This window comes from Carassius gibelio, chromosome A7 (assembly GCF_023724105.1).
Source record: "Carassius gibelio isolate Cgi1373 ecotype wild population from Czech Republic chromosome A7, carGib1.2-hapl.c, whole genome shotgun sequence".
NCBI lineage: Eukaryota > Metazoa > Chordata > Actinopteri > Cypriniformes > Cyprinidae > Carassius > Carassius gibelio.
In genome coordinates, this window is record NC_068377.1 from 34,463,921 (window position 1) to 34,490,937 (window position 27,017).

Consider the following 27,017-nt stretch of genomic DNA (forward strand, 5'->3'; position numbering starts at 1 on the left):
GAAACAATAAAACAGAATCCCATGATGTAAACTCAAAATTCAGAGAAGAGTCAGAAGTGCAAGATGTACATTAAGAATTCTGAGGGAAAAGTCTGAATTGTAAAATTTGAATTTGCAATTGCGAGAAATTTTTTATTCTGTGGCAGCAGCAAACTATTATTTAATGAAAACTGAAAATTCGGAGAAGAAAGTCAGAAATGCTAAAAATTTAAATTCAGATTTCTGAGGGAAAAGGTCTGAATTACGAGATGTGAATTTGCAATTGTGAGAAAAAAATCTGAATCTTGAGATAAAAGGTTGCAACTATTTTCTATTCTGAGGCAGAATCAAAAAAACTTAATTATTTAACGTACAATAAAATTTCAGACAAAGTCAGAAATGCGAGAAACAAACTTAGAATCCTCTTTAGAACTAGTTTATAACTTCCAATTGCAAGATAGAAACTCACAATTCTAGGAAACAAAATGCTTGAATTGTGAGATATAAAATTGCAATGGCAAGAAACAAAAATCAGAATTGTGACAAAAAAAGGCTGAAATTACCTTTTAATTGTTTTTTTTATTCCATTGTGAAAACAAGCTTCCATAAACCTCTGCGTTTGAATAAAATAAAAAAAAATAAAAAATCAACACATGCAATAACTAAACAAAATAGTCAATTTTAATTGGATTGAACTAAGAGCTCAGGATTTTTTCACTGAGCTCACTACAACACATTCAGGGATTGCTTTCTCCAAAAAGGATACTTGCAATGTTGCCTTAACATTTGAAAAAGAAATTACCACAGAAGCAGTCTATGATGCCTCAATGCAGCCTTTGCAGGCTAGTTAACAGAGCTGACTTGTGAGATCGCATGTATTAAGAGAACTAGTAGAAGTGGTTGTTTTTATGTGCAAGTGTGCATCTTACCCAGCCGTATATAGAGCACGTACTGCACTGCCTCTCTAGGTTGTGTATACAGGATGCTGCCTCTCATGCTCAGCCACATGATGGCACTCTCACAGATCAGACAGCTGACTAGGATGCCCAGGTAACCGCGACCGTGATCCACCAGCGTGACCGAGCATGATTGCCCTGAACTGTACGGCAGCCCAAAGAGAACCACGGACAGAACCACGAGCCTGCCGAAAGAGCACAGCCATGACATCACATGAACATACACATGATCGTACAAACCTCGGAAAGCTGATATTTATGACACGTGGGTTAAAAAGAGATTTTCAGAATACAAATTTACACGTTTGTTGCCTCAAAATAACCAAAATGAGTATAATGTTTTGGCAAAATTTATCATTATTCTTCATTAACAGCTGACAAAATGTGTATAAAATATAAACCGTAATAACAACCTCAACTTATTTACATCAATACCTACAACTGACATAACTGTCTGTAAATGTTAAACCATTTATTATGTAACTGTCGCATTGATTAAACTAAATGTTATCATTTACATAAGCATTGATACACATACATACATCTACATATACCATACACATACAGTTCAAAAGTTTGGGACCAGTAAGATTTTTTATGTTTTTAAAAAAAGTGTCTTATGCTCATCAAGACTGCAGAAATGCAGGTAAAAATATGTCTGTTTACTCGTGCATGAATGTAAAAGAACAAACTGTACAGACAAACACAAATACAGACTCACCATATGCAGTGTAGTATGAACAGGAAGAAAGCGGGTAACACCAGGTCATCACTGCCGACTGACCAGCGTCGCCGAAACAGTACCATGCCCGGCATCACTGCCCTGAAACACACGTCAACACACTCCAGTTATGGACCACCTGACTCACACACAGTAAGACTTCTCATTCGCCACTTCTTCAATTCTGCAATAAAGACGAGAGAAACACGAAACAAGACCAAAAAAAAAAGATGCATGGAAGTGCGATTGCAGAAAAAAACTCCTCAGCTTACATTATGAAAAAAACAAGTGTGTCCACACATTTCAAAACACAGCACAGAACAATATTCTTATAATCAGTCACTTTAAAGAAGTAGTTCACCCAATTTTTTTTTTAATTCTTCCATTTGCAACCATTCAAGTATCATTTAATATAAAAACACCATTCAAATATCATTTAATTTTTGGGTGATCTATTTTTCTTTAAGTTTTATAATTGTGCATCAGAAATTGAAACTGAACCTGGTCTGATAGGAATAAGACACTAGAGAGAAAGAGAAAGAGGATTGAGGGAAATTATGAAAGAGGAAAAGAAAGGCAAAGAGGAAGTGGCCCATGAGAATGACGACAAACAGAAATCAATATTTAGCATGTGAAATGAGTATGTTTACTCATGCTATCCTAAAGCATACTTGCCTACTAGTTTGTTTGTAATGGTAAAGCTGTGTGGTTGCTAGGGTTTTTAGGTTTTAGGGTGTCATGTCTGGTTGCCAAGGTGTTGCTTATAACAGTGCATTGTTATACAGTTGCTAGGGTGTTCTGGGTGGCTGCCAGAGTGAAGCTATGTGGTTGCTATGGCATTGCTATGCAGTTACCAGGGTGTTGCTATGCAGCTGCTGGGATGTTCTGGGTGGCAAGTGCGTTGCTCTACAGTTTCTAGGGTATTTGGGTGGTTTCCAGGGAGTTGCTATGTCATTCAGGGGATGTAGCCGCAAAGGCACTGCTATGCACTTGCTAGGGTGTTCTATTGTTAAGGTGTCAGGGTGCTGCAGTGCAGTTGTTAGGGTGTTCGTGGTGTTGCAGCGCAGTTGTTAGGGTGTTCAAGGTGGCAGTTGTGAGGGTGTTCGTGGTGGTGCAGCGCAGTTGTAAGGGTGTTCAAGGTGTTGCAGCACAGGTGTTAGGGTGTCCGTGGTGGTGCAGAGCAGTTGTTAGGGTGTTCCAGGTGGCAGTTGTGAGGGTGTTCATGGTGGTGCAGCGCAGTTGTTAGGGTGTTCCAGGTGGCAGTTGTGAGGGTGTTCGTGGTGGTGCAGCGCAGTTGTTAGGGTGTTCAAGGTGTTGCAGCACAGGTGTTAGGGTGTCCGTGGTGGTGCAGAGCAGTTGTTAGGGTGTTCCAGGTGGCAGTTGTGAGGGTGTTCGTGGTGTTGCAGCGCAGTTGTTAGGGTGTTCAAGGTGGCAGTTGTGAGGGTGTTCGTGGTGGTGCAGCGCAGTTGTTAGGGTGTTCAAGGTGTTGCAGCACAGGTGTTAGGGTGTCCGTGGTGGTGCAGAGCAGTTGTTAGGGTGTTCCAGGTGGCAGTTGTGAGGGTGTTCATGGTGGTGCAGCGCAGTTGTTAGGGTGTTCAAGGTGGCAGTTGTTAGGGTGTTCGTGGTGTTGCAGCGCAGTTGTTAGGGTGTTCAAGGTGTTGCAGCACAGGTGTTAGGGTGTCCGTGGTGGTGCAGAGCAGTTGTTAGGGTGTTCCAGGTGGCAGTTGTGAGGGTGTTCGTGGTGGTGCAGCGCAGTTGTTAGAGTGTTCAAGGAGGTGCAGCGCACTTTTTAGGGTGTTCGTGGTGAGGCAGTGCAGTTGTTAAGGTGTTAAGGGTGGTGCAGCGGAGTTGTTAGGGTGTTCGTGGTGGTGCAGCGGAGTTGTTAGGGTTTTCACGGTGTTGCAGTGCAGTTGTTAGGGTGTTTGTGGTGGTACAGTGCAGTTGTTAGGGCGTTCATGGTGGTGCAGTACAGTTCAAGTTCAAGTTCAAGTCTGCTTTATTGTCAATTCTTCCACATGTACAGTACATACATACAGAGAATTGAAATTGCGTTACTCACAGACCCCCGGTGCACACAGATAACATTAACATTAAAGCCTAAAAATCTAGATCAAAATATAAAATGTAGATACAATAAGGGAATGTTAAAAAGACATAAAATAAAATTAAAAATAAAGATAAAGGAGCACAAGGCAAAAAACAGATAGAGTGCAAATCAATAAAGTGAACAACAGTGCAGATAAAAGATTATTTAGTGCAAAAACAAAAGCTTATTAAGTCTGATTAAAGTGGCAAAGGGTGCAAGAGCAGTTATTTTATTTAACTGACTGATGAGGTAGTGGAATGACGTCAGTTCCATGGAGAATGAGGTAGTGAGCAGACCAATGCTGCACAAAGTGACTGGTGCATGTCATCGTATATTAGTGGGGGGGTCATAGTTCAGTGGTGCCTGGGGCAGAAGAGGGAAGGGGGGCAAGTTCGGGATTGAGTTCAGCTTTCTGACAGCCTGGTGGATGAAGCTGTCCATAAGTCTGCTGCTCCTGGCCTGGAGACTCTGCAGTCTCCTCCCTGATGGCAGCAGGCTGAAGAAGTTGTGTGACGGGTGGGTGGGATCACCTGCGATGCAGAGGGCTTTGCGGGTGAGACGGGTTCCATAATTGTCCTGGAGGGAGGGGAGAGAGACACCAATGATCTTCTCAGCTGCTTTCACTTTGCGTTGCAGAGTCTTTCGGCAGGACGCGTTGCAGGCGCCATACCACACAGTGATGCAGCTCGTCAGGATGCTCTCGATGGTGCCTCTGTAGAAGGTGTACATGATGGGGGGTGGGGCTCTGGCTCTCCTCAGTTTGCGGAGGAAGTAGAGATGCTGATTTGATATCTTGGCCAGTGCTGCTGTGTTTTCAGTCCAGGAGAGGTCCTCTGTGATGTGCACACCCAGGAACTTGGTGCTGCTCACTCTCTCCACAGTCGCACCGTTGATGGTCAGAGGAACGTGCTGAGTGTGTGCTCTCCTGAAGTCTACAACAATCTCCTTCGTCTTGTTAGACTGTCAGTTGTTAGACTGTTCAATGTGTTTTGTTTGGATTTTCATGGTGTTGCATTGCAGTTATTAGGGTGTTAAGGGTGTTGCAGTGCAGCTGTTGGGGTGTTCAGGGTGTTGCAGTACAGTTGTTAAGGTATAAAGCTAGCAACTGTTTAATCTATCACACAAATGTGGCAATCCAAAACAGTGAATCGAATCACCATTCAGGCAAAAGTTTGATTTGGTTTGACACCCAGAACACATGAGTTATTCGTCTTATCAGCAAGGCATATAGGCATACATTTTTTCAAATTGCAAAAATGCAAACATTTTTAGCCTTTATCAGCCAATTCTAATAGTGGTCTGATAATATTGCACTTCCCTAAATAGTAGTCATGCTTACCACAGCAATCACCAACTACAAGACAAAAACAAACAGAGAGAGTCTTGTGATTGTGAACGAGGACTACTGATGGTTTCCATGGATACCGCTTTCAGTTCAGACACTGTAAAGCTCCGACCCAGAAAACTTTCACTGTGTGGCAAAATCACTCTATTTACAACACACATCTCAATCAAAACATCGATCAACAGGTACTTTCAGAGAACACAGGCAACGTTCTATGTTGTGGAGACAAAAATAGATGGCTAATGTGTGAAAATACAGGATGTGATGGGCTTTTTCTGGATCAGGGTAAAGGGAAACGCCCCGGCTAAGCACTTCCCCAAAACATTTGTGCTTTTTAGGGGATGGTGTGGAGCAGAGGTTCAAGTCAACATGAAATCAACATTTTCTTCCTTCTTCCATTGGGTTTAAAGATCCAAGTTTGTTCAAATCCCAAACTCTTAGAACACAAAATAAATCTTTGCATTCATATCACTAATAATGATTGTTTTTAACCAATTCGTTTTTGTCAATATTGGTTTAAACAAATAGATCCCGCCCCAAACTCCTGCCATTGGTTGACAAGTCCAACCCTATAAACAAACACTGCAATAATTTGAAAGCTCTCTCACAGAAATTCAACATAAATAGCTGACTTGTAGTTGTCTCTGCACAATAAAAAACAGCAGAAGTAATTTGAGAAGTCTTGAGATACTAGTTAATCATTAAAGTAGAAGTCTTGAGGTACTAGTTAATCATTCTCCTGTCTGATAAAGTGACAGATTGTAAATGGTTTCACTACAGCTGTACAATAACACACGCAGCCTATTACACTGTTAGCAGTTCATCCGTTTAGCTTCCCTTTTCTCTTCACACCTGCGTCTCTGTTTCTCTCTTTCCTACCATCCATCTATCCATGAAGACACATCCCTAAAACCAAACACAAATATGAAGCCTGTCTGGATACCAAAAACACTTCATGTAGATACAAAAATACATCCATTCTCAGCATATAAACATCCTGCTCACATCCTCAGGAAGGCAAGATGAAACCCATGAAGCAAGACTCATCTTGTACTCTGCTATGAAAGTCTAAGGCTATTCCTACAGTAGATAAAAACTAAAATCACTTCCATTATAATCAACAAACCACTTAGCCCCCCATTTCTATTTTTGTCACAACTATGCAGGCAAATCATTTTTCCAGCTTATTTAAAATAAAATTATTTTATTTACAAATAGCATGTGTTATTATTTTTGTGAATTAAATTTGGTGCATATTTAAATAAATTAATCTGTGTTCTCTACTAACTCATTTTAGCATTTAACACTGAACATTGGGGCCAGTATTTACAAAAAAATTATAATTAATTAATTAAATTTTATTTTATATATATATATATGAGCAGCAAATCAGTATATTAGAATGATTTCTGAAGGATCATGTTTCATGATTTCTGAAATTGACCACAGGAACTAATTACATTTTAAAATATAAAAGTATATAATATAAGTGAATTTAAATTTTAATATTTCACAATATTACTGTCTTTACTTTATTCCTTTGACTACCAAATCAAAGTAGTTCTAAAAACAACAACTGGTATTTCCTGCCATTATTTCCTGCTTTAACAGAAAACACCCTACAATACAATGTTTGTCACTGAGGGGACCTCTAAAGGGAAATGGCTCATATCATTAATCACCTAAAAGAAACGGCCAACAAAAAGCAACACCCTAAACCAGAGGGCCATCATATACAGTTGTTATAGTGATTATAAATACTGAATGAGTGTGCAGTCAGTGTGTCTAATCTGAGACTTATCTAAAGTCAGACTTACAACTTTAATTCCATTTTAAAGATTTCACCTCAAAAACTTGCAAAACGTTTCATATTTGTTTTTGATTTGATACATTTCAGAATTGGACAGCATGTTCACACTTACTCAGGCATATATACTCTTTCAGAGCAGACATAAATCCACAAACACACACACACGCACACACACACGCACACACACACACTGCAGGTGGAGCTGGAAGATGTTGAAAGAACCAAGTGGGCGGCAGTGAAAGTGAAACATGATGAGGATGCAGGGTAAAGGAGGACTAGCATGAAAATTAGGAGAAAAAAAGACAGAAGGCAAAAGAGAGCAAGGGTTAGTGAAGGAGGACGAGAAAGAAGGAGGGAAGGAAGAATCTGGAGCAAGAGATGAGAGGAGAGGAGAGGCAGGGGAGAGTGGGTGTGTGTAGCACATGGTCCTCAATCTAAAAAAAGGACGAGAGCGGTTGAAGCCAAACTCGGAGTATGGATGAGCGAGATGAAAAGGAGAGAAGACAGAGAAAGAGGGCTGCAGCTACACAGAGATGGTGAAAACACAAAGCCATTTCACCGGGGAAATTAAAGATGTTGAAAAAAATTTAAATGTAGGAATCTTCTGATCAGGATTTTTAAAAGCCAATACGTTTTTTTGTTTTTGGTCATCTGAACCATCCCAATGCCAATAATGTGACCATTTTATTTAACCAATTTAATACTGCATGTTTTTCTTTGATAAACACAGGCCTAATAAAAACAAGCTTAAACTAAATGTTTTCCATTTTAGGATTTTCTTAAGTTATTTAATAAAGAAGTCTTAGGATGCACTTCTGCAAAACCAAATCATCAGAAGTGATGGCACATGTCTGAAAATTTTCCCTTCTCTGGAAAATTTGTCATTCTCTAATCTAGGTTAATCCATAAACCCAAAAGTTTTATGGAAAAAAAATCATTCGTTTTGAGACTAACTTTAATTTAGTGATTTATAAGGGGAAAGACTGAATGGAAAACAACATCAGAACTGATAGGAAGGTAAGAAAAAAAAATGACATGGTCGAATCTGGTCTATAATTGATGATCTGGGCAAAAAAAAGATGGATGGATGGTTTGAAGGTAACACTTCAGGAAGATGGTTGTAAAGTGGAAAGATTCTGAATTTGGCCCTGAATCGATCAAATAAAAGTGTTGACTTCATAATGGAAATGAGGGATTATGTACTGACATGCCAAGGAATGGGTAGGGGGTGGAACGCAGCGTGTTGAAAAATAAATAGGGCATGACAGGGGAAAAAAGTGTTGAGCGTGTGGCAAGGAGAGAGGAAGACAGAACAGAGCAGAGCAGGATCCAGTCAGCTGGCTGCTTTCATGCTGGCTCCTTGTATCAACACTGTACTCATAGCAGGACTGAATATTTGCCTTTGTGCACACTGGAGACATTCACACAGGACATGTTCTGGGGTTCTGCATGCACTACTTTGCAGTCAGTGTACACATGCGGCAGACAGACATCTTTGGTTGTTTTCCAGCGTCTCCTGACATAAGCATGTCACATCAAGTTAAAAATACTTCAACTTGGCATACACAGTGAATCATCTCAAGTTGGGGGGGGGGGGCAGCAAATGAATCTGATGGGATGACAAACAAATGCATTATACACAGCAAGACACAGCAACTATTATCTTCACTGAGATGATATTAGATGCATATATTCTTTCTATATTATCATAATTATATATGGGTTGACTGTGTTTGTGAATATATATATATATATTTTTATATATATATATATATATATATATATATATATTCTTATATAAGTGACTTGTGGGTTAAAAAAATTGTTTTACAAAAGTGTATTTAAATTTTTTATTTATATAAATGATAATAATAATAATAATAAAAATAATAAAGCACTACAATACCTACAATCCACAATATATTCCCTATCACGTTGGAGATGGATCTTAGAAACAATTCAATATTTAACAACCAAAAAAAAAAAACACACAGATTTTTAACATTTATCCATGGCTCTAAGCAAAAGTAAAGTATAATATAATGCATAACACAATCATAGTTTAGCACACTGTGCATGTGCTGATGTTTCTATTTCGTTTGCATCATTCACTGCGCTTCATTATTTCATTTAAGAGCACAGGTCTCATGTGTTGTGCCTTTGTCTTTTTTTTCAGATTTTCAAACATGAGCAAACTTGAATATTTGCACAATACTTCTGCATCAAATTAAAGGTTGTGACGCTATGATTCATCTCTGAGCTAGCTTGGTTTGTTTAGAATTTCCTATGGAGAAAATAAACAGGAGACATACTTCCAGATGCAAAGCCAAAAAAAGTGGACAGTCACTTCTGCGCTTTACTGCGTGTGCAAATTAGCAACAATGTATAGATGTCTGTAACTCAAGAATGAGTCTTGTAGCCTGTCAGTCACCTTCAGAATGCCACGCCTCCACAGAAATACTTGCCCGATGACTCTGCAAACAGCTTGTCATCAAATAATCTATATGGTGTGGTTTAAATGCACTTGAGGATAGAAAATCGATTTTAAACAACCATCCTGTTGTAAGAAGAGGTTTCGGATGATTTCAGTGTCATGTAATCCTGATAAAGCATCGGTCAGATATCATGACGCTCACTTAAAGAGACCCACGAAAAGTGCACGAGCCAAACTTGAAAACATCTGAATGTCAGTGCATTAAATAGCAAAATAATAGCTTGTGAAACACTGGAAGTACATCCAGTCTCACTAAGTGGCCTTATTAATATGAATGATATGCTAATGTATTATGAGATTGTACATCCACAACACCTCATCCAAATGAGTCATAAATGATAGCAGCCTGAAGTGATGAGAAAATATTTTACTATTTTTTTTCTGGTCTCATAGTGTCTCATAGCTCATCTCCAAAGCTGACTACAATCAAATCTGTAGCAGCTCACAATGAGATGATTATACATATAAAATGTTTTATACATACACATTTTATGCATATTATAATTTATATAAGAAAAAAATACAAACATAAACATAACATCTGAACAATTAATGAGAGCAAATAAAATGCACACAAAATTGTTGAAACAAAATTAACTACACAGATTTTATTTGAAACCAGTTAATTTCATAACACTATTTTTAGACATAATGCCACATCAATTTGGAGAAAATGGAAACACAGACAGATCAAATTAAACCTCATTCCATTGTCATGAAAATGTAACACTTACTATTTGAGATCTATATATATATCTCAAGCTGCAACACAATGATCTGTGACATCCGTCTGACGCATGTGTAAACAAAAAAAAATTACAAACAATTACAAAATAGTGCAGACAGAATGCAAAAATGCATGGTCTCTTCACTCTTGTTCTACTCAAGAATATTTTTGCAACTATTATTAGAAGCTTTATCGATCATGAACGCACTCGCACACATGCAGGATGATAACACCAAAGAATATGACAATCAATGGACTGATTCATCCACGAGTCACTTTAAAACTCAAGACATTCACTGAAAAGCCTGACTGGAGATGCATTGATGGGAATCCTGAATTTTTATCAAGGTGAGGTGATGATTAACTCCCGGAGTCAATTAGTTTAAAATAAAACACAGATTTGTCTGATTAGGTTCATGCTGTGTGATGAACAATGTGCTGAAACAGACTTTAAATAGTTAAATGCAACCTATTGAACTGAGAACAGACGAAAGTGACCCACATTAAAGAGCCTGTATCGGTCAAGCAACTAGTTTAACACACAGTCAATTATGTTATTAAACTTGTCTTTGATTCAGAGAGATGGACTTTTGCATGGTTCAGCATGGTTTTTGGTGATGGACTGCGGGATGTTGTGGAGAAAACGTCTCCGTTGTTCTTGCAGAGATCTTTTTTTTGGAGAACATTTTCGTAGAATTTAAGTTAACTACTGGACCATATGTTTTTGATCAAACTCTAACATTCGATCTCATGCATGAAACGCAAATCAACCAAATTTTAGTTTGAATCGTTCATTAAATAGTTCACCATTCAAATGTAAATTGTTGCACTTAATCTTTTGTTTTATCACAAAATATAATTCTGCTTCGGTTTCAAATGGCAGTAATTACAGAACCAGAACAGAACCAAAGTGTTGCATCATTTGGAGCAAAGACTGGATAGACTCGGGCCAAAATAAACAATCACTCTCCATGAACTGTATTATCCTACAAAGGACATTCTTTGATCTGATGATTGCTTATGCTGTGAGAGGCTTGACTGGCTCTTATGACCTCATGGTTAGATTATTGTAATGCTTTATTGGGTGGTTGTTCTGCACACTTAATAAACAAACTCCAGTTAGTCCAAAATGCAGCAGCAAGAGTTTTTACTAGAACCAGGAAGTATGACCATATTAGCCCGGTCCTGTCAACACTGCACTATCAAACATTGTATAGATTTTAAAATCTTGCTTATTATTTATAAAGCCCTGAATGGTTTAGCACCTCAGTATTTGAATGATCTCTTGTTACATTATAATCCTCCACGTCCACCTCCATGCGTTCTCAAAACTCAGGCAATTTGATAATACCTAGAATATCAAAATCAACTGCAGGAGGCAGATCCTTTTCCTATTTGCCGCCTAAACTCTGGAATAACCTACCTAACATTGTTCGGGAGGCAGACACACTCTTGCAGTTTAAATCTAGATTAAAGACCCATCTCTTTATTAACCTGGTTTACACATAACACACTAATATGCTTCTAACATCCAAATTTTTAGGCTGCATTAAATAGGTAAACCGGAACCGGGAACACTTCCCATACCACCTGATGTACTTGCTACATCATTAGAAGAATGGCATATACGCTAATTTTAGTCTGTTTCTCTCTTATTCCGAGGTCACTGTAGCCACCAGATCCAGTCTGTGTCCAGATCAGAGGGTCACTGCAGTCGCCCGGATCCAGTACGTATCCAGACATGATGGTGTCTCTACCTAGAAAGGACCTCTACAGCCCTGGAAGACAGCGGAGACCAGGACAACTAGAGCCCCAGATACAGATCCCCAGTGTAAAGACCTTGTCTCAGAGGACCACCAGGACAAGACCACAGGAAACAGATGATTCTTCTGCACAATCTGACTTTGCTGCAGCCTGGAAATGAACTACTGGTTTCGTCTGGTCAGAGGAGAACTGGCCCCCCAACTGAGCCTGGTTTCTCCCAAGGTTTTTTTTCTCCATTCTGTCACTGATGGAGTTTTGGTTCCTTGCCGCTGTCGCCTCTGGCTTGCTTAGTTGGGGACACTTCATTTATAGTGATATCATTGACTTGATTGCAAATGATTACACAGATACTATTTAAACTGAACTGAGATGACATCACTGAATTTAATGATGAACTGCCTTTAACTATCATTTTGCATTACTGACACACTGTTTTCCTAATGAATGTTGTTCAGTTGCTTTGACGCAATCCTTTTTGTTTAAAGCACTATATAAATAAAGGTGACTTGACTAGTGTGAATGACACTGTGCACCTTATATGTATATTAATATTTAAAAGCTAATGTGATGTACTTTGTTTCATCACATGTCTTTCTCATCACCACCTGCTTTAGGTGGTTACCAGTTTATTACAAAACAGATTTCAGTACTTCGATAAGTTGTTATATTAATATTATATTAGTTAAATTACAGTATTAAACTGTACATTTAAGGTAAAACCATTAAACCTAAATCGGTGTTACTGTATTTTTTTATGGTATGATTCTGGTAACCACAGCTGCCAGTTTTTTACCGTATATTTTACGCATTATTTTTTACATTGTAAATCCTGCTGTTTGTCCATATACAAAAAGCTACACTTAGTAATTTTCAGCAATTTCCTTTCTAAGTGAACATGCATTTGCTGGCCCCTTCAAACCACTGATGAGCTTTATACAGCCTCGAAGATACAACCACAACCTGTCCATTAAGAATTAAAAGCCTCTGGTTCTGAATGTCACTGTCCTTTTCACACCATATGTCAAATATAAAAGGAGCTCAGACATCCTGAGCAAGAATTATAAAACAGACATCCTCTAATTCACAACAATAAACTGTCGTTACTTGGTCATGAACCAGAAATGCTGGGTGTGCTCACATGCCTGCAGCAATGCATAACTCTTCTTTAATAAACCCACTGCTATTCTTACAGGTTTACAAGGTATGACATTAAAAATTACTAAAATGTACAATGAGTTATCAATAGGTCACAGAACCACTATGGTAGCATGTTCAAACAACCCTGAAAATATTCAAGTACTTTCTGTGCAATAACGGTGTTGAATATGACATTCGGTTATGAATTGATAAATATGCATTTCATATTCTATATGAAACTATGGTAAAAGTGTAAAAACTGATGATTACAGACTCTGGTATTTTTAAAGAATCGAACGTATTTCCAAGACCACAATTTTAAGACCATGGTACATATCTCAAGACATGGTAATATCAAGGTACTCTGACATGACTTACAAACAAATACTCTGGCAATACCATGGAATCAAACGGTATACCGCGGTACTTAAGTACGTAAGTAATTTAACATTGCACAGAATGATTACTATATTCGCATACCATGCTATTAGACACTCAAATATCGGCCAATATTTGTCATTTTTTAAATATCGGCCGATAAGTTTTTCTGCTTGGCCGATGTGTTTGAAGTGGGACTTTTATTTTGACAGAGCTGAGAACGGCAGGGGCTGAGTGCACACAGTGCTCACACTCTCTCTCTTGTTCATTGTCATCATTAACAGATCTGTCTAACACGGTTAGAAGTCTGTCTAATAATCAGACAGAACAGTTAAACAAAGGAATTAATGTATACAGAAAGTATTATACCAACTGCTTTTATATTAGGCCTATTAGTAATAGAAAGGCAAACATTATAATACTTTCTCATTTGCCTTCAGCATTAAGCAAATATGCATTTATATAATTGAAACAAATCTTTGAATGAATAATGAACATTTAATTTCACAAACCTTGCAAACTCAGTCAAATCCAGCTGTGAGATCTTGTGAAGTGTGTATGTGTATCCAGCATGATCACGTGTTCTCTGTGCGACGGTCAGTCCGTGTGAATTGAATGCTTTAAAACTTTAAACTCATGATTTTAAATTATGCTGCGCTTTATGCATTTGCCCACCGTCATATTCACATCATTTTCAATGTGTGCTTTATGCAAAATGAGTGTAACCCTGGCTTTATTTGAAAAATATGATTCCCAGTGCACACAAACTTCCCCGAATACTGAGCCCCCTGTTGGTTACAGTGTTTAATTTCCTTTTTTCTTTTTTTTTTTTATTAAATATTTATTTGTGAAAAATATTGTCATCTAAAGTATAAGCATTTATTTTTTAATCCATTGTCAAATTATTTCAAATTTATTTAATATATATAATAATAATTTAAATATATTTAATATAATATAATGTAATTCATATCTGCATTATATCGGCTATCGGCCCCCCTGCTTTCCGAGATATCGGCATCGGCTGTCAAAAAACACACATCATTTGACCACTAACTTAAAGTACTTTAAAGAATACCACAGTACTATCGTGCTAGACGCCCAAAAACATGGTAATATTCGTAAATGCGAAAAAAATCTTACCGATAATCGATAGTTACTGTGGTCAAATGTTGTATTGAAAATACCCGAATACTGAATGTACTCAGATGTGCTTCAAAGAATCGCAATACACGTACAATATACAAACAAAACATTTGTTTTTCTTTTCATTAGCGCAATAACTGTAATGTTAACAACTACGCTTTTCTGGAGGAAACTCACCTGTAGTGTGAGCGCGTCTTCCAGAGACCTTCTTCTGTATGGACTCGCTTAAATCTCCCATCGTCACACACACACACACACACACACACACACACACACTATTAAAACAGCAGAACCGACCCAGATCACGCTTCCGAACCAGCCACAGGTCTCAGAACAGCAACAGTTCCGTTAATGCGGCGTCCCGTTTGCATTCACACGGACACATGAAGGGGTGAGGATGTGTTTAATTCGGGCTGTCCAGAAACGGATGTCTTTTTATTTCATCCCGATCGCCTCGGTTTCACTGACATTCCGCCGTAAAGTCACGGATATTTTCACGCCTTTCCAAGCACGCGTCGCGTCAGAAGCCGCTCCATATTCCCTTCAAACCGCAAAAAATGTCCACGCACACCCGAATCTAACGTGTATTCCCCAGGCTCGGTCATGACATCCCCTCTCCACGTAGTAAAATCGTGCGGTAAGCCCAGGCCACGCTCAGTGTGTCCGCGGCAGCAGCAGGTCCCAGTCAGATTGATTGCTGTATTTCTTTGCTACGGTATTTTTTTCCATACAAGCAACGTCGTTGCGATTCTCCATTCCAGTTGCGCATACTAGACCCGCATCCCTTTTCCCGCCTGCGCTCCTGGCGTATCTCACGTCATCCTTTGGTTGCCGTAAGAGGCGCTGCGCTTTTCCGCTGCTTAGGAACCACTGGCACACTGCTGGGACGGGCTTAGTGAATACAGAGGAGACCCCTCCAAAATAGTGTGCTGGGCGTGGAACGACGTCATTTCCCGAATATCTTAAGATTTCGTAATCAGCAGGGAGTGAATGGATAAGAAACAAATCAGTTAATCAGTTGATGAGGAGATGCCCCCCTGACAATGTAAAGCGATTTGAGTGCCTAGAAAAGCGCTATATAAATGTAATGAATTATTATTATTAATTGATTTTATCAATACATACAGATAGATAGATAGATAGATAGATAGATAGATAGATAGATAGATTTTATACATTTATAAAATAATTCATTTCATTTTATAGACAGATAGATAGATAGATAGCTAGATCTGGCCCTTCAATGATGATATAAACAGGTTCATACCAAACAGTCTTTGAGGTGTGTGGGAATTTGACTGACATTTGACGCATGACTGACATTCCAATGCAAGTGAGCTTGTAAAACATTTCTGCTCAGGTAAAACCTGTTCAGGTACTCCCCAAAAAAATGCATTTTATGTTTTGTTAAAGGATTGATTGCCCCAGGACAGTAACTGTCTGAGTTTGCTGCAGACTGTGGCACCTATATGACGTCAATAAAGTAAAATGACATAAAACTTCAATGCAACAAGCATTGCACCAGTTCACGCCGAACGAAAGTACACACACCCCAGCTGCACTGCGCCTCCCCTATTCTCAGTGATGGAGTGGTACATCCCAGTACCTCTCCTCTCCTCCTCCTCCTGCTGTGTCCTCCATCACTCCATTTCCTTTGATTCTGTTTCTCCTTGAGGACGGATTCAGGCCTTCCTGCAGAGCGTATCTCTTGGTTTCTCATCCTCCGTCTCTCCAGATTCCTTCTTTGAAGGGTTACAAGGCAACATAAAGAAGGTATGTTCCATCCATCATCATCTTCCTAAGCAGACATATATCATCAGAACGGGAAGAGAATGTGATGCGCTGCTGGGGCCTGTGCATCCGTCATAACTGCATCACTACACAAATCACATCCATCACATCATATTTTTTAATCCATCTTCGCAGGTTATACATTCTCTTCATGGTTCTGCGTGGCTTCAGTCCTTTTATGTGATTTGAATTATTCTTAATGTAATATGCTCCCCTCCCCTCCACCGGTCCTGTATGACTCATGCAGATTAACAGGGATATTTCTGTATGCTGCAGACTAACTAGTGCATGTTTAATGCCTTAGAACCATAGTTCATTGTGTCCGGTGGATGCAAAAGGTCACATCTGTAAGCAACATGACTGTTGTTAATAGTTACTTGTCACTTTTTGTCCTACATATACTCTGAAAAAGAGCTTCTACGCACGAAAGACGTACATGCTTTTTAAGGAAACAAAAACTAATGGATGCTGCCCTTTGGCTGTCTAATACAAGCAAACACAGCATGTGACAGTAGTAGGCCACTGCATATACAGTAATGTCATTGCCATATCAAGGTCAAATACTATGGTGTGATATATTTCTGTTTTGGATGACATGTTCACATATTTTTCCATCCTAAACCCATGTGCATTTTTCTGTGGACAATTGTTAAAGACTCTTCAGCAGCTCTTTTTCATATAATGCTAGTTCAGTCCACTGCTCTCGAGCAAAAACTATTTAATCAGCAAAGATGCATTAAATTGACCAAAAGTGACAGTAAAGATCTTTATAATCTTACAAATAACTTCTTTTGTTCTTTTGAACTCTCCATTAATAAAATAAATTATCCTGTGTAAACAAATCCTGTGAAAAAATATTTGAAGGTGCACAAAATATTAAACAGCCGAAACAGTTTTCAACATCGATAATAAGAAAAGTTTCTTGAGCATCAGATCAGTATATCAGAATGATTTCTGAAGGATCATGTGACACTGAAGACTGGAGGAATAATGCTAAAAATTAATCACAGGCATATATTAAGTAATGCAATATTTAAAAACACAAAACAGTTATTTTAAATTAGATTAATATTTCACATTTATACAGTTTTACTGTATTTCTAATCAAATAAATTCAACCTTGGTAAGCAAAAGAGACTTTCAAAAAATAACTGACCCCAAATTTTGAACAGTTGTGTACATGGAGAGATTTAGAACCTCAAACTCTCCCTCTTCTTTATAATTTTATTTCCAAAAGAAAGCTCAGGAAAACCTGCAGGATTTCCTTGACCCCTTGATCCCACGCCCACATGGAAGCAAAAGCCAAAGGAGCATCAAAGTCTGCCTCCAAAGCAGAGAAGAAGGAGGCAGCACCACCGCCAAAGCCAGACCCCATCTCTGCTGAACCCACAGAACCCGAGAATCCGGAGGAAGATGGAGAAACCAATCAACAGGGGACGGAGGAGTCCACGGGATGTAGCTGTGAAGCCTTAGAAAGTTTAAAGCCTTTCCTGATTGGAGGAGCTGTCATCGCACTTGGAGCTGTATTGGTGGGCGTAATCTTATTAGTCAAGAAAAACTGACACAAGGCCTACGATGGTTGTTAAACAGTGGGGTTGTTTAGTTCACAGACTATTAAAGTTTATATAAAGGGTTGGGGAGTCACTAGCGGGGTGAACATACATCCTCTTTGTCCAGAACTTATCCAGGCCAGGATTTCTAAATTGCCTAAAATGTCCAGATTTTGACTTTGCTTTGCTATTGTTTTCATCCTTGCTGAAAGTCCTAATTAAAAAGTAGTTTGACCAATTGCGTGCAGACATTGTACACATGATTGACCAATTGTGACACACGATAAAGCGAGATCTACAAAGAACAGTCAAGACAATGCAAATATAATGTGTGAGGGCTGTGGAACACATCAATAGTAAAAAGAAATCCTCATCCAAAACTGTGACATTTCAGGCAATTTACAAATCCCAGCCAGGTCATGTCTTGGAAAATAATTATGTATGGTCACTCTAGTCGCTAGGCATTTTTATTTTATGCTCTACTTTAATTTTAGTGCTTGTGGTGATGTTCCTGTCTGCTATTAAAGCAAGCTAGAGATGTATTTAGGCCAAACACTTTTCATATAACACAGTTATAGCCAATGCACATTTACACCAAAACTTTCATTCAAGTCACTCTGCCTGACAGTCAAAAACATCCTCATCCATGCCATATTGTTGAAATTAAACCAATTATCCATTATTCTGCAGATGTTTACAATTATTAATTGTTAAATAATTGTTACCACAATTATACAATTATTTCAAGCTGGACTTAAGTCCAAACTGCCAACTGTAAGATACAATAACATTAAGATGCATGATTCAAGTTTAAAAATACAGAAGTTTTCTGTCTTTTATGGAAATTAAATGCTATTTATGTCTTGATACCAATAAAAGCAAATGCTTGTGCAAATCCATATGTACATATTAAGCCACTGACATCTATTACAGTTAGGCCTGTATTGCTGAGAGAAAGTGTAGAAATGTAAAGATTCAAATATTGTACTATGGGTTCATTTTGTATTTGACATCACTTGCAATCAACCAGAAACAAGACACTCAGTAATTTAATAATCGTGCCTGTGTGAACTACATACTGTAGACCATCTGTGCCATTTCAAAATCTTAGTTTCTTGTTGGAACGATGTTGACGATTTGCTGAAGTGGGCCAATGGGAATAGATGCGTGATGCAACATACTGTAGATGCAACGTAGATTATGACAGCTCTCGGCCAGCAGCTTTAATTTTGCTGTCACACTATGATGAGTGCTACACAAATCAGAAACAATCCCTAAATGCATGCAGACACAAACAATATACACCCACACGTCACATGACATACTGTTACAGAAAATTACATTTTCTTTAAAGTGCGTATGTAATGCAATAATTCAACTAGAACTCTGTATTTAAAAGAAAGAAGACTGTATAAGTTGCGATACTGATGGTAATGATGTGAATGAAGATGCGGCAACATGGTGGTTATCTTAGTGGTGGTGGTGGTGATGATGATGAGTGATTATGATTTTATTTGTTTGTTCTAATGAAGTTTACCTGTTCCTCTAATGTGGCCCCTTTCCTCCTGCCATATGTATTTATTTTGCACACAACCTCGCCTGCTGCCTTTCTTCCTCGTGTGAATTAAAACAAGATGGCTCCCTTGTGACTTGCTGACCTTATTAAAGGACAATGAACAATATTTTCCCAGACTCAGTGTGAATTTTTCCCCACCTTGGGCTATTTTTTTTAGAAAGAATTCAGTACTTGAATTCAAACTTTTTTTTTCGTACAGTATGTGTGACTTTTTTTCTTTGCTTTTTGCTTTCTTTGATTTAAACATTTATTAAATGAATTGTTTTATTCTACAAGGCTTGGTTTTTAACAGTATGAAACAATGAAAAATAAAACAATATAAGAATTTTATATATACACACACACACACACACATACATACATATATACACACACACACACCATAGACTGTATGATATATACACACACGCACGCACGCACATCTCTTCTGCTCACCAAGACTGCATTTAGTTTACAAAAAATACAGAAAAAACAGTAATATTTTGAAATATTATTGCAATTTAAAATAATGTTTTTTTCTATTTTAATATACTTTAAAATGTAATTTATTCCTATAATGCAAATCAGAATTTCCAGCATCATTACTCAACTCTTTAGTGTCACATGATCCTTCAGAAATCATTCTAATATGTTGATTTATTATCAATGTTGGAAACAGATTTGCTGCTTAATATGTTTAGTTCTTTGCAACCTGCGATACTTTTTTTTTTAGAATTATTTGATGAATATTAAGTTTAAAAGAACAGTGTTCATCTTTTGTAACAATACACTACCGTTCAAAAGTTTGGGGTCAGTAATTATTATTAGTTTATAAAAGAAAAAAAGAAAGCTTTTATTCAATGATGTTTTAAGTTGTTAAAGGTGATCATAAAGACTTGTTAGAAAAGATTTGTGTTTAGAATTTGTAAGCGTCTTTGGCATCAAAACGCCTGAAAACCCCATGTATGGATAAAATAAGCATAAAAGGCTCAAATATAATTTTAAAAGAACTGCGTAATTTACATCTGTGTTGTTACAGAGATCTGGTGACTTTAACTCACACCAATTACTGAATTTAGAATTTTCTCGCGTGACTCACTCGCGTTTTCAGAAGCGCGCGGAACGCTCCTCAGAACGACGTTTCCACCCGCGCGCTTTTGACAAACGCGTCGCGGAAATGACGCATCTGTACTGCGTTCGTTTGGTTTCAAGCGGCTCAAGAGGAACGTGTGCTACCCGCGATATTGTTTAGGTAACGTTTCTTACATTTTTATTGGACACCTTGAACAATAATAACAACAACCCGCTCTCATTTGTTAAGTTATGAATCTGTAGTAGCTCATATTTACAAAAAAAATCTTTAAAATAGTAAAAACGGTGGAAATCATCTGTGTGTTTTAGAATAAACGCTTGCTTTCTTTGATTCAGTCCTCTCGTCCTGCACCATGATCATCCCCGTCCGCTGCTTCACTTGTGGGAAGATTGTTGGGAACAAATGGGAGGCGTATTTAGGTCTTCTTCAAGCAGAGTATACCGAAGGGTGAGTTGATCAAATTTCCTCTTGGTTTTGATTTTCTGCATGCTTCAGATGATAAGAGTGGTTTGAAACGGACTCTCTCTGCTCATCTTCACAGTGATGCTCTTGATGCTCTGGGTTTGAAGCGATACTGCTGTCGCCGGATGCTTCTGGCTCACGTGGATCTCATTGAGAAGCTGTTGAATTATGCACCGCTGGAGAAATGAGGAGCTTTCTGTGCAACTGAAGATGAAATCTCACTCGGCCTCGCCTCTCCTGTACTTTCAAAGACTTGATCCTAATAGAGGACATACAGGCATGGGCTTCGACTCGGACATGGCTGGTTCATTAGACTATATCTGACGTCAATTTTTGTTTATTTGCATTTTGTTAAATAAAGATTTAAATGTATCTCTTGTGGGGTTCATTACATATCACAATAACACAAAAACATTGAGGCAATCTAATGGGCATCTGCTTTAGCAACTTTACAGTTTTGATATTTGAGTTTAAAAAAGAAAGATCTGATAAAAATAATATTTAGCCTAAAAAAAGAATGCAATTTGTTATTATTCACCCTCACTGTTTTCTAAATTTGTGTCATTTATTATGTTGGAACACATAAAGAGGATTTTTAAATAATTTTTTTGCTGCTCTTTTCTGTGTAACAATGGCTCATATTGATACATCTGTCAAGTGTTTGCCCTTAAACATTAATTATTTACTAAAATCATCAAAAATATTGTTAATCGAAATAAAGCTGAATATTATATATATATATATATATATATATATATATATATATATATATATATATTAGGTAAAAAAAAAAAAAAAAAAGAAACACTAAATGAAAATTATACTGCTCTGCCAAAACGTTTGTTATATGAAACTAAATAAAACATAATTAAAAAAGTAACATAAAAAAGGCAGTAGTGTATATTTCATATTAAAATAACTTGTCGAATTGTTGCTGAAAATGTATTTGAACATAAATTTACCTATAGCCTATGACTAATAATCAAAGTAACTTTTGTCTAAGCTTCTAGAAATCACTATATATTGTCCATCATAACTGACACATTCATACGCTGTTCACATTCTGTTACATTTGTAAACTAAAATAAAATATCTGTACATTCATTAAAACATACTTGGCACAGAAGCTCTTTCTGACTTTAATAACCGGTGTACTTTGGATTTTGAAGACAAACTGTGAGGAGTAAAAATATTCATCTTTTTTAAGTTTTGGAATGTAATTTAAGTTTATATAATTTCAGACATTAAATAGGGATTTGCTTATTAATTAAGCGTATAATAAACGTAGAGCAAAGGTAATTCATATAGGATAAGATTATTGATTATAATTAGTAACACTGGTCCAGGTCCTTTAAAAATTGGCATCCGCTTTCACAAGTCCTTACTGAAAAACATTCCCTAGGAAACAAACAGCAGCTTACAATATGTTTTACCCTTTATTAAGCCAAGAAGTCAAAGACAAACTCGAAGGCTAAAATACTCACCTTACATCTGCACGACACAGAAAACAAAGAACTATTCAAAGCAGCATTCAAATAATATTCAAAGACAATGGTTTTGACCTTACCAACATGGCGCTTCCTGCTTTGATTGTGAAACGGTTGCATAAACTCTCCTTCAAAATAATAATAAAACACATTGTCAGCCAAACACCTGATCAGTCGCACATCACTGAAGATACTGCAAGATAACATGTTTTCAGCAAATGTCGCACGAAAGGTAGGTTTTGCTTGCTTTGCATTCTTATGTGGAGACTGGTTTTTAAAGATCTCATTTGACCTCATGTGTTTGCAGTGAGATCCTCTGTTTGCAGCCTATCACACACACACTAATTAATATCTAAAATATCTTATTTTGACAGCAAGTTTAGATGAGGACGTTAACAACACTAACTGTGCTCTGAATTCATGCATAAGACCAGTTTCACTTATTTTAAATGTATATATTAGTTTACACACACACACACACACACACACATATATATATATATATATATATATAGACAGTTTCCTGAGCAGGTGTTTTACTTTTTAATGAACATGTAATGTTACAGATTCTTCACCTCCTGAATTTTTTGTTTATTTTTAACAAACCAGGGTTATTATAGTTAACCAGAACTGTATTTCCTCAGGCTGTACTTTCTGTTTGCCGGGGATCCCTGCGTCCAGCTGTCAGCACAGTGATTGCTCGGGGGTACCGTGGTGATGCCCCAGAACCGGCGCTCATTGAGATCCCTCTGCCTCCGTGGCAGGACAGGACAGGAGAATCCCTGGACATCAAGAGAAAGAGACTCCTGTACGAGAGCCGCAAGAGAGGCATGCTGGAGAACTGCATCTTTCTGAGGTCAGCAGGTCACGGGGACGTCTTCGATAAATGCCACCGTCTCAACACACCGCTAAAGTCTTGGCAACAACAGATAATATAGTCTAAGTGCATCTATGTTCAGGATGAATTGTAGTGAGCTGAACACACAAAACACTACAGACTATTTACAAATAGTCATTCTATTTCAACTAAAACCAGTAGTTAACTAATGTTATCAAATGGAACCTTGTTGTAAAGTGTTACCATTATTATTCAAATGAAGCATAATACGTATTACTATATAAAATAGAATTACTCTCACTGTGACTGTTTTGTTTTTTTTCCAGCCTTTTTGCGAAGCAGTATCTGAACACAATGAGTGAACTTCAGCTGAAGCAGTACGACAGGCTCATCAACGAACCCAGCAATGACTGGGACATCTACTACTGGGCCACAGGTATGTATGAATGAACAGACTTAACAGATAGAAGAGATGAACAATGGTTTACAGCTCTGCTTGTGCATTCAGATGAAATCTAAATCGTGTGTTTGACTTGGATTTGTCCATTGATGTTTTCTTTGCAATGATGTGGATTGGTGTGTCATGCACAATAAGACCAGGATTGTGTATATAAGAAGTAAAAGAGGTCTAATATCAATTTGCACAGATTTTTTATTATGTCTTCTTGTCATCAGAGGCTAAGCCGACACCTGATGTGTATCAGGGCGAGGTGATGGACATGCTCAAAGAGTTCGCCAAGAACAAGGACATGGAGCAGCGTCTGGATGCCCCTAATCTGGAATATCTGGACAAGAGCAATTAAAACTCACCCTTCTGTCCGAAACTGTTATAGCAACCCGGAACTGAACTCACCTCAGACACGAGACCTATTCGAAATCATTTTTAAGGTTCCTGACATTAAATATTTCTACAGTTACTATAAAATGCACATCATATATTGTACAGTTTGCATGCATGCACACGTAAATAAAACTTTCAACAACTTTTATGTCCTCATTATGTATTCATAAAAGAAATATCATAATACTATTTTTTTTTTATTATAATTTATTAGAATAAAATTGATATATTATATATTATAATTTATATAATATTATTTTTAATATATCAGCACCTCCAAGTCCGAGGCCATGGTTCTCAGTCGGAAAAGGGTGGATTGCCCACTTCAGGTTGGTGGAGAGTTCCTGCCTCAAGTGGAGGAGTTCAGGTATCTTGGAGTCTTGTTCACGAGTGAGGGAAGGATGGAACGTGAGATTGACAGACGGATCGGTGCAGCTTCTGCAGTAATGCGGTCGCTGTACCGGTCTGTCGTGGTGAAGAAGGAGCTGAGCTGTAAGGCAAAGCTCTCGATTTACCGGTCAATCTACGTTCCTACTCTCACCTATGGTCATGAGCTGTGGGTCATGACCGAAAGGACAAGATCCCGGATACAGGCGGCCGAAATGAGCTTTCTCCGTCGGGTGGCTGGGCGCTCCCTTAGAGATAGGGTGAGAAGCTCGGTCACTCGGGAGGAGCTCAGAGTAGAGCCGTTGCTCCTCCACATCGAGAGGAGCCAGCTGAGGTGGCTCGGGCATCTATTTCGGATGCCTCCTGGACGCCTTCCCAGGGAGGTGTTCCAGGCACGTCTCACCGGGAGGAGGCCCCGGGGAAGACCTAGGACACGCTGGAGGGACTATGTCTCCCGGCTGGCCTGGGAACGCCTCGGGGTCCCCCCGGAAGAGCTGGAGGAAGTGGCTAGGGAGAGGGAAGTCTGGGCGTCTCTGCTTAGACTGTTGCCCCCGCGACCCGGCCCCGGATAAGCGGAAGATGATGGATGGATGGATGGATTATATATTATAATATTATATTATATGTGTGTGTGTGTCTTAACAGGTTTATAACAACCACAGAATGAGCATTTTTAAAAGATTATTTCTATAAAATATATTATTTCTGAGTGTGTTTTTCCTGTGTGAGATTACATGAAGTAAATATTTGTCAAGTTCATTTGATAAAAGGTTTTGAGAAGTTCACAGCGTGAATCATGTTATTTTCTCAAGCAGCACAGTTTACAACGAATTAGGGTATATTCAAAGCTCATGCACAGGGTTGTGCTAATGCACCATTCAGCTCTGATATCGCTGAACTGAATAGACTGATTGCATCTATTAGGATTGTTATCATTTTAAATAATTGACATTAATTTGTCCAGACACAAAATGTGAGACCCTGAGCCTTGAATTCAAGATATAAAAGATATAAAACCTGATGAGATCTGAAAGATGCTAAAGACGCCAGACAAGAATGTTGTTGTTGTTAGTCAAAAATATTAACCCAAGAATTATCTGGACATTTGGCACACTTAGTCTTAATGTCACTACATTTAGTTTCTCATTAATGCAATGAAATGCATATCTATATATAACGTGTTTTAGTCTCTACCAGAAGATGGCAGACTTTTCATTGCTAATAAGATGAAGGTAAAGAAACGCACCCAAGTATTTTGACTAATGCACCAGACCCAACACTGGCCTGAATATATACTGAGGTGCTGGGACGTATAAAGGGCATGCGGTTTGATGGCACTGAGCCTGCAGTCATGACACGAGCACTGTCCCAGATATGTGTCTGTACCTGTGTACTGTATTTCTGAAAATGACTCAACACAGACGCTCTCTGCTAAGATGCACTTGGCCGTGCTTTCATAAACATAAAGGGTTCCAGAATGACTATCAATATATCACGACTTCTTCAGAAAAAAGTATCTATGTTTCCACAAAGAAACTCTAACTTCAGTGGAACCTTTTCAATGCACAAAATGTTCTTTAGACCACCGGTTCGGCCCAGATCCGGCCCACATCTGGCCCACATGGATTTCACATGGGCCAGATGTGGGCCGGATCTGGGCCAACACTATGTGTCTGTATGGGAAGGGAGATATATTCACACTATTTAGGAAATTATTTTTACGAAATGTGTAAATATGTCATTTTTAAAGGATATAATTAGTGACCTTAATAACTGTTCACAGAAAAGTTATTTGGACAACCAAAATGGTTCTTTTATGGCATCAACGCTCTAAAAAGTAATAATCATTATTGCTATTACATGAGGGGTTAGATATTTAAACACCCCCCTTCCCCTGAACACATCCTGTATCTGCCACATTATAAAATGACTTCAAGTCCAGTTCTGTAGAAATGTCTGAACAGGGGAGTTAATGGGCTAGTTGCATATCTCCGCCATCTTGGATTTCCGGTCTTGCAAGTGTGTGCGTAGATATTTCCGGTTGTGCTTAAAGTCAGCGCAGAAAACTGGAGAAGTCCAAATATTACCTTCTATATGTTTACAGGATTTATAATATCACTTCATATGCAAATAAGATATACACTGCTATTATCACTATACTACAAATGTTAACTGAGCCAGTGGGTTTGAAACTTGTGTATGTTTGGGTCCGGTGAATGAATTAAATACACTAATGTTCACTACTGTTCACGAGATGAAAGTTGAACTCATGGCGTGTATACACAGCTATATAATGTATTTTATCTTACCAAATATGTAAATGTACAAATTACTTATTTCTCGAAAATGTTTGCATTATTATTATTATTTTTATATTAAATATTTACCTCGTGAGACGTGGTCTGCGATTTATCTTCAGAAATATCTATTTCTCAATTGTACACATACATCAGTCTGTTTCATTTTCACA

The 27,017-nt window shown here is 38.1% G+C and overlaps 3 protein-coding genes and 1 long non-coding RNA gene across 6 annotated transcripts in view; 3 read left to right on the forward strand and 1 right to left on the reverse strand.

Moving 5' to 3' along the window:
• The window catches only part of dagla (diacylglycerol lipase, alpha), a 35,366-nt gene extending 19,941 nt beyond the window's left edge, over window positions 1-15,425 (reverse strand). For both annotated transcript variants that reach the window (XM_052602719.1, XM_052602720.1), the window contains exons 1-3: window positions 14,721-15,425; window positions 1,657-1,758; window positions 909-1,120 (exon numbers count right to left, since the gene is read on the reverse strand). In XM_052602719.1, coding sequence (XP_052458679.1) covers window positions 909-1,120; window positions 1,657-1,751 — 307 coding nt within the window. In that variant the 5' untranslated portion in view covers window positions 1,752-1,758; window positions 14,721-15,425. The remainder of the gene's footprint in view (window positions 1-908; window positions 1,121-1,656; window positions 1,759-14,720) is intronic.
• Window positions 15,426-16,089: 664 nt separating this feature from the next.
• On the forward strand, window positions 16,090-19,566 carry LOC128017359 (uncharacterized). The gene is made up of 2 exons (XR_008184426.1): window positions 16,090-16,316; window positions 17,572-19,566. It is a non-coding gene; the product is annotated as an uncharacterized LOC128017359 (long non-coding RNA).
• A 968-nt stretch (window positions 19,567-20,534) lies between these two features.
• polr2l (RNA polymerase II, I and III subunit L) lies at window positions 20,535-21,366 on the forward strand. Of its 2 annotated transcripts, none has more exons than XM_052600838.1 (3): window positions 20,535-20,691; window positions 20,868-20,979; window positions 21,074-21,366. In XM_052600838.1, exons 2-3 carry the CDS (start codon window positions 20,885-20,887, stop codon window positions 21,180-21,182), a joined length of 204 nt encoding a protein of 67 aa, XP_052456798.1. In that variant the 5' UTR covers window positions 20,535-20,691; window positions 20,868-20,884; the 3' UTR covers window positions 21,183-21,366. The 2 variants fall into 2 exon arrangements, with proteins under 2 accessions (XP_052456798.1, XP_052456799.1); XM_052600839.1 differs by having other exon boundaries at window positions 20,549-20,691; window positions 20,841-20,979.
• A 1,016-nt stretch (window positions 21,367-22,382) lies between these two features.
• Window positions 22,383-24,308, forward strand: LOC128016356 (succinate dehydrogenase assembly factor 2, mitochondrial-like). Its single transcript, XM_052600840.1, has 4 exons — window positions 22,383-22,713; window positions 23,126-23,337; window positions 23,646-23,755; window positions 23,995-24,308. The coding sequence occupies exons 1-4, from the start codon at window positions 22,687-22,689 to the stop codon at window positions 24,120-24,122; spliced, it is 477 nt and encodes a 158-aa protein (XP_052456800.1). The 5' UTR covers window positions 22,383-22,686; the 3' UTR covers window positions 24,123-24,308.
• The last annotated feature ends 2,709 nt before the right edge of the window (window positions 24,309-27,017 follow it).

What these genes read in the sequence shown, in the direction of transcription:
- polr2l (XM_052600838.1), top strand. Translation starts at nt 20,885, where the DNA reads ATGATCATCCCCGTCCGCTGCTTCACTTGTGGGAAGATTGTTGGGAAC. An exon ending in CAAGCAGAGTATACCGAAGG is followed by an intron (nt 20,980 to 21,073) that starts GTGAGTTGATCA and finishes TCATCTTCACAG; the next exon opens with TGATGCTCTTGATGCTCTGG.
- LOC128016356 (XM_052600840.1), top strand. Translation starts at nt 22,687, where the DNA reads ATGTTTTCAGCAAATGTCGCACGAAAG. An exon ending in GAGAACTGCATCTTTCTGAG is followed by an intron (nt 23,338 to 23,645) that starts GTCAGCAGGTCA and finishes TTTTTTTTCCAG; the next exon opens with CCTTTTTGCGAAGCAGTATC. An exon ending in CATCTACTACTGGGCCACAG is followed by an intron (nt 23,756 to 23,994) that starts GTATGTATGAAT and finishes TCTTGTCATCAG; the next exon opens with AGGCTAAGCCGACACCTGAT.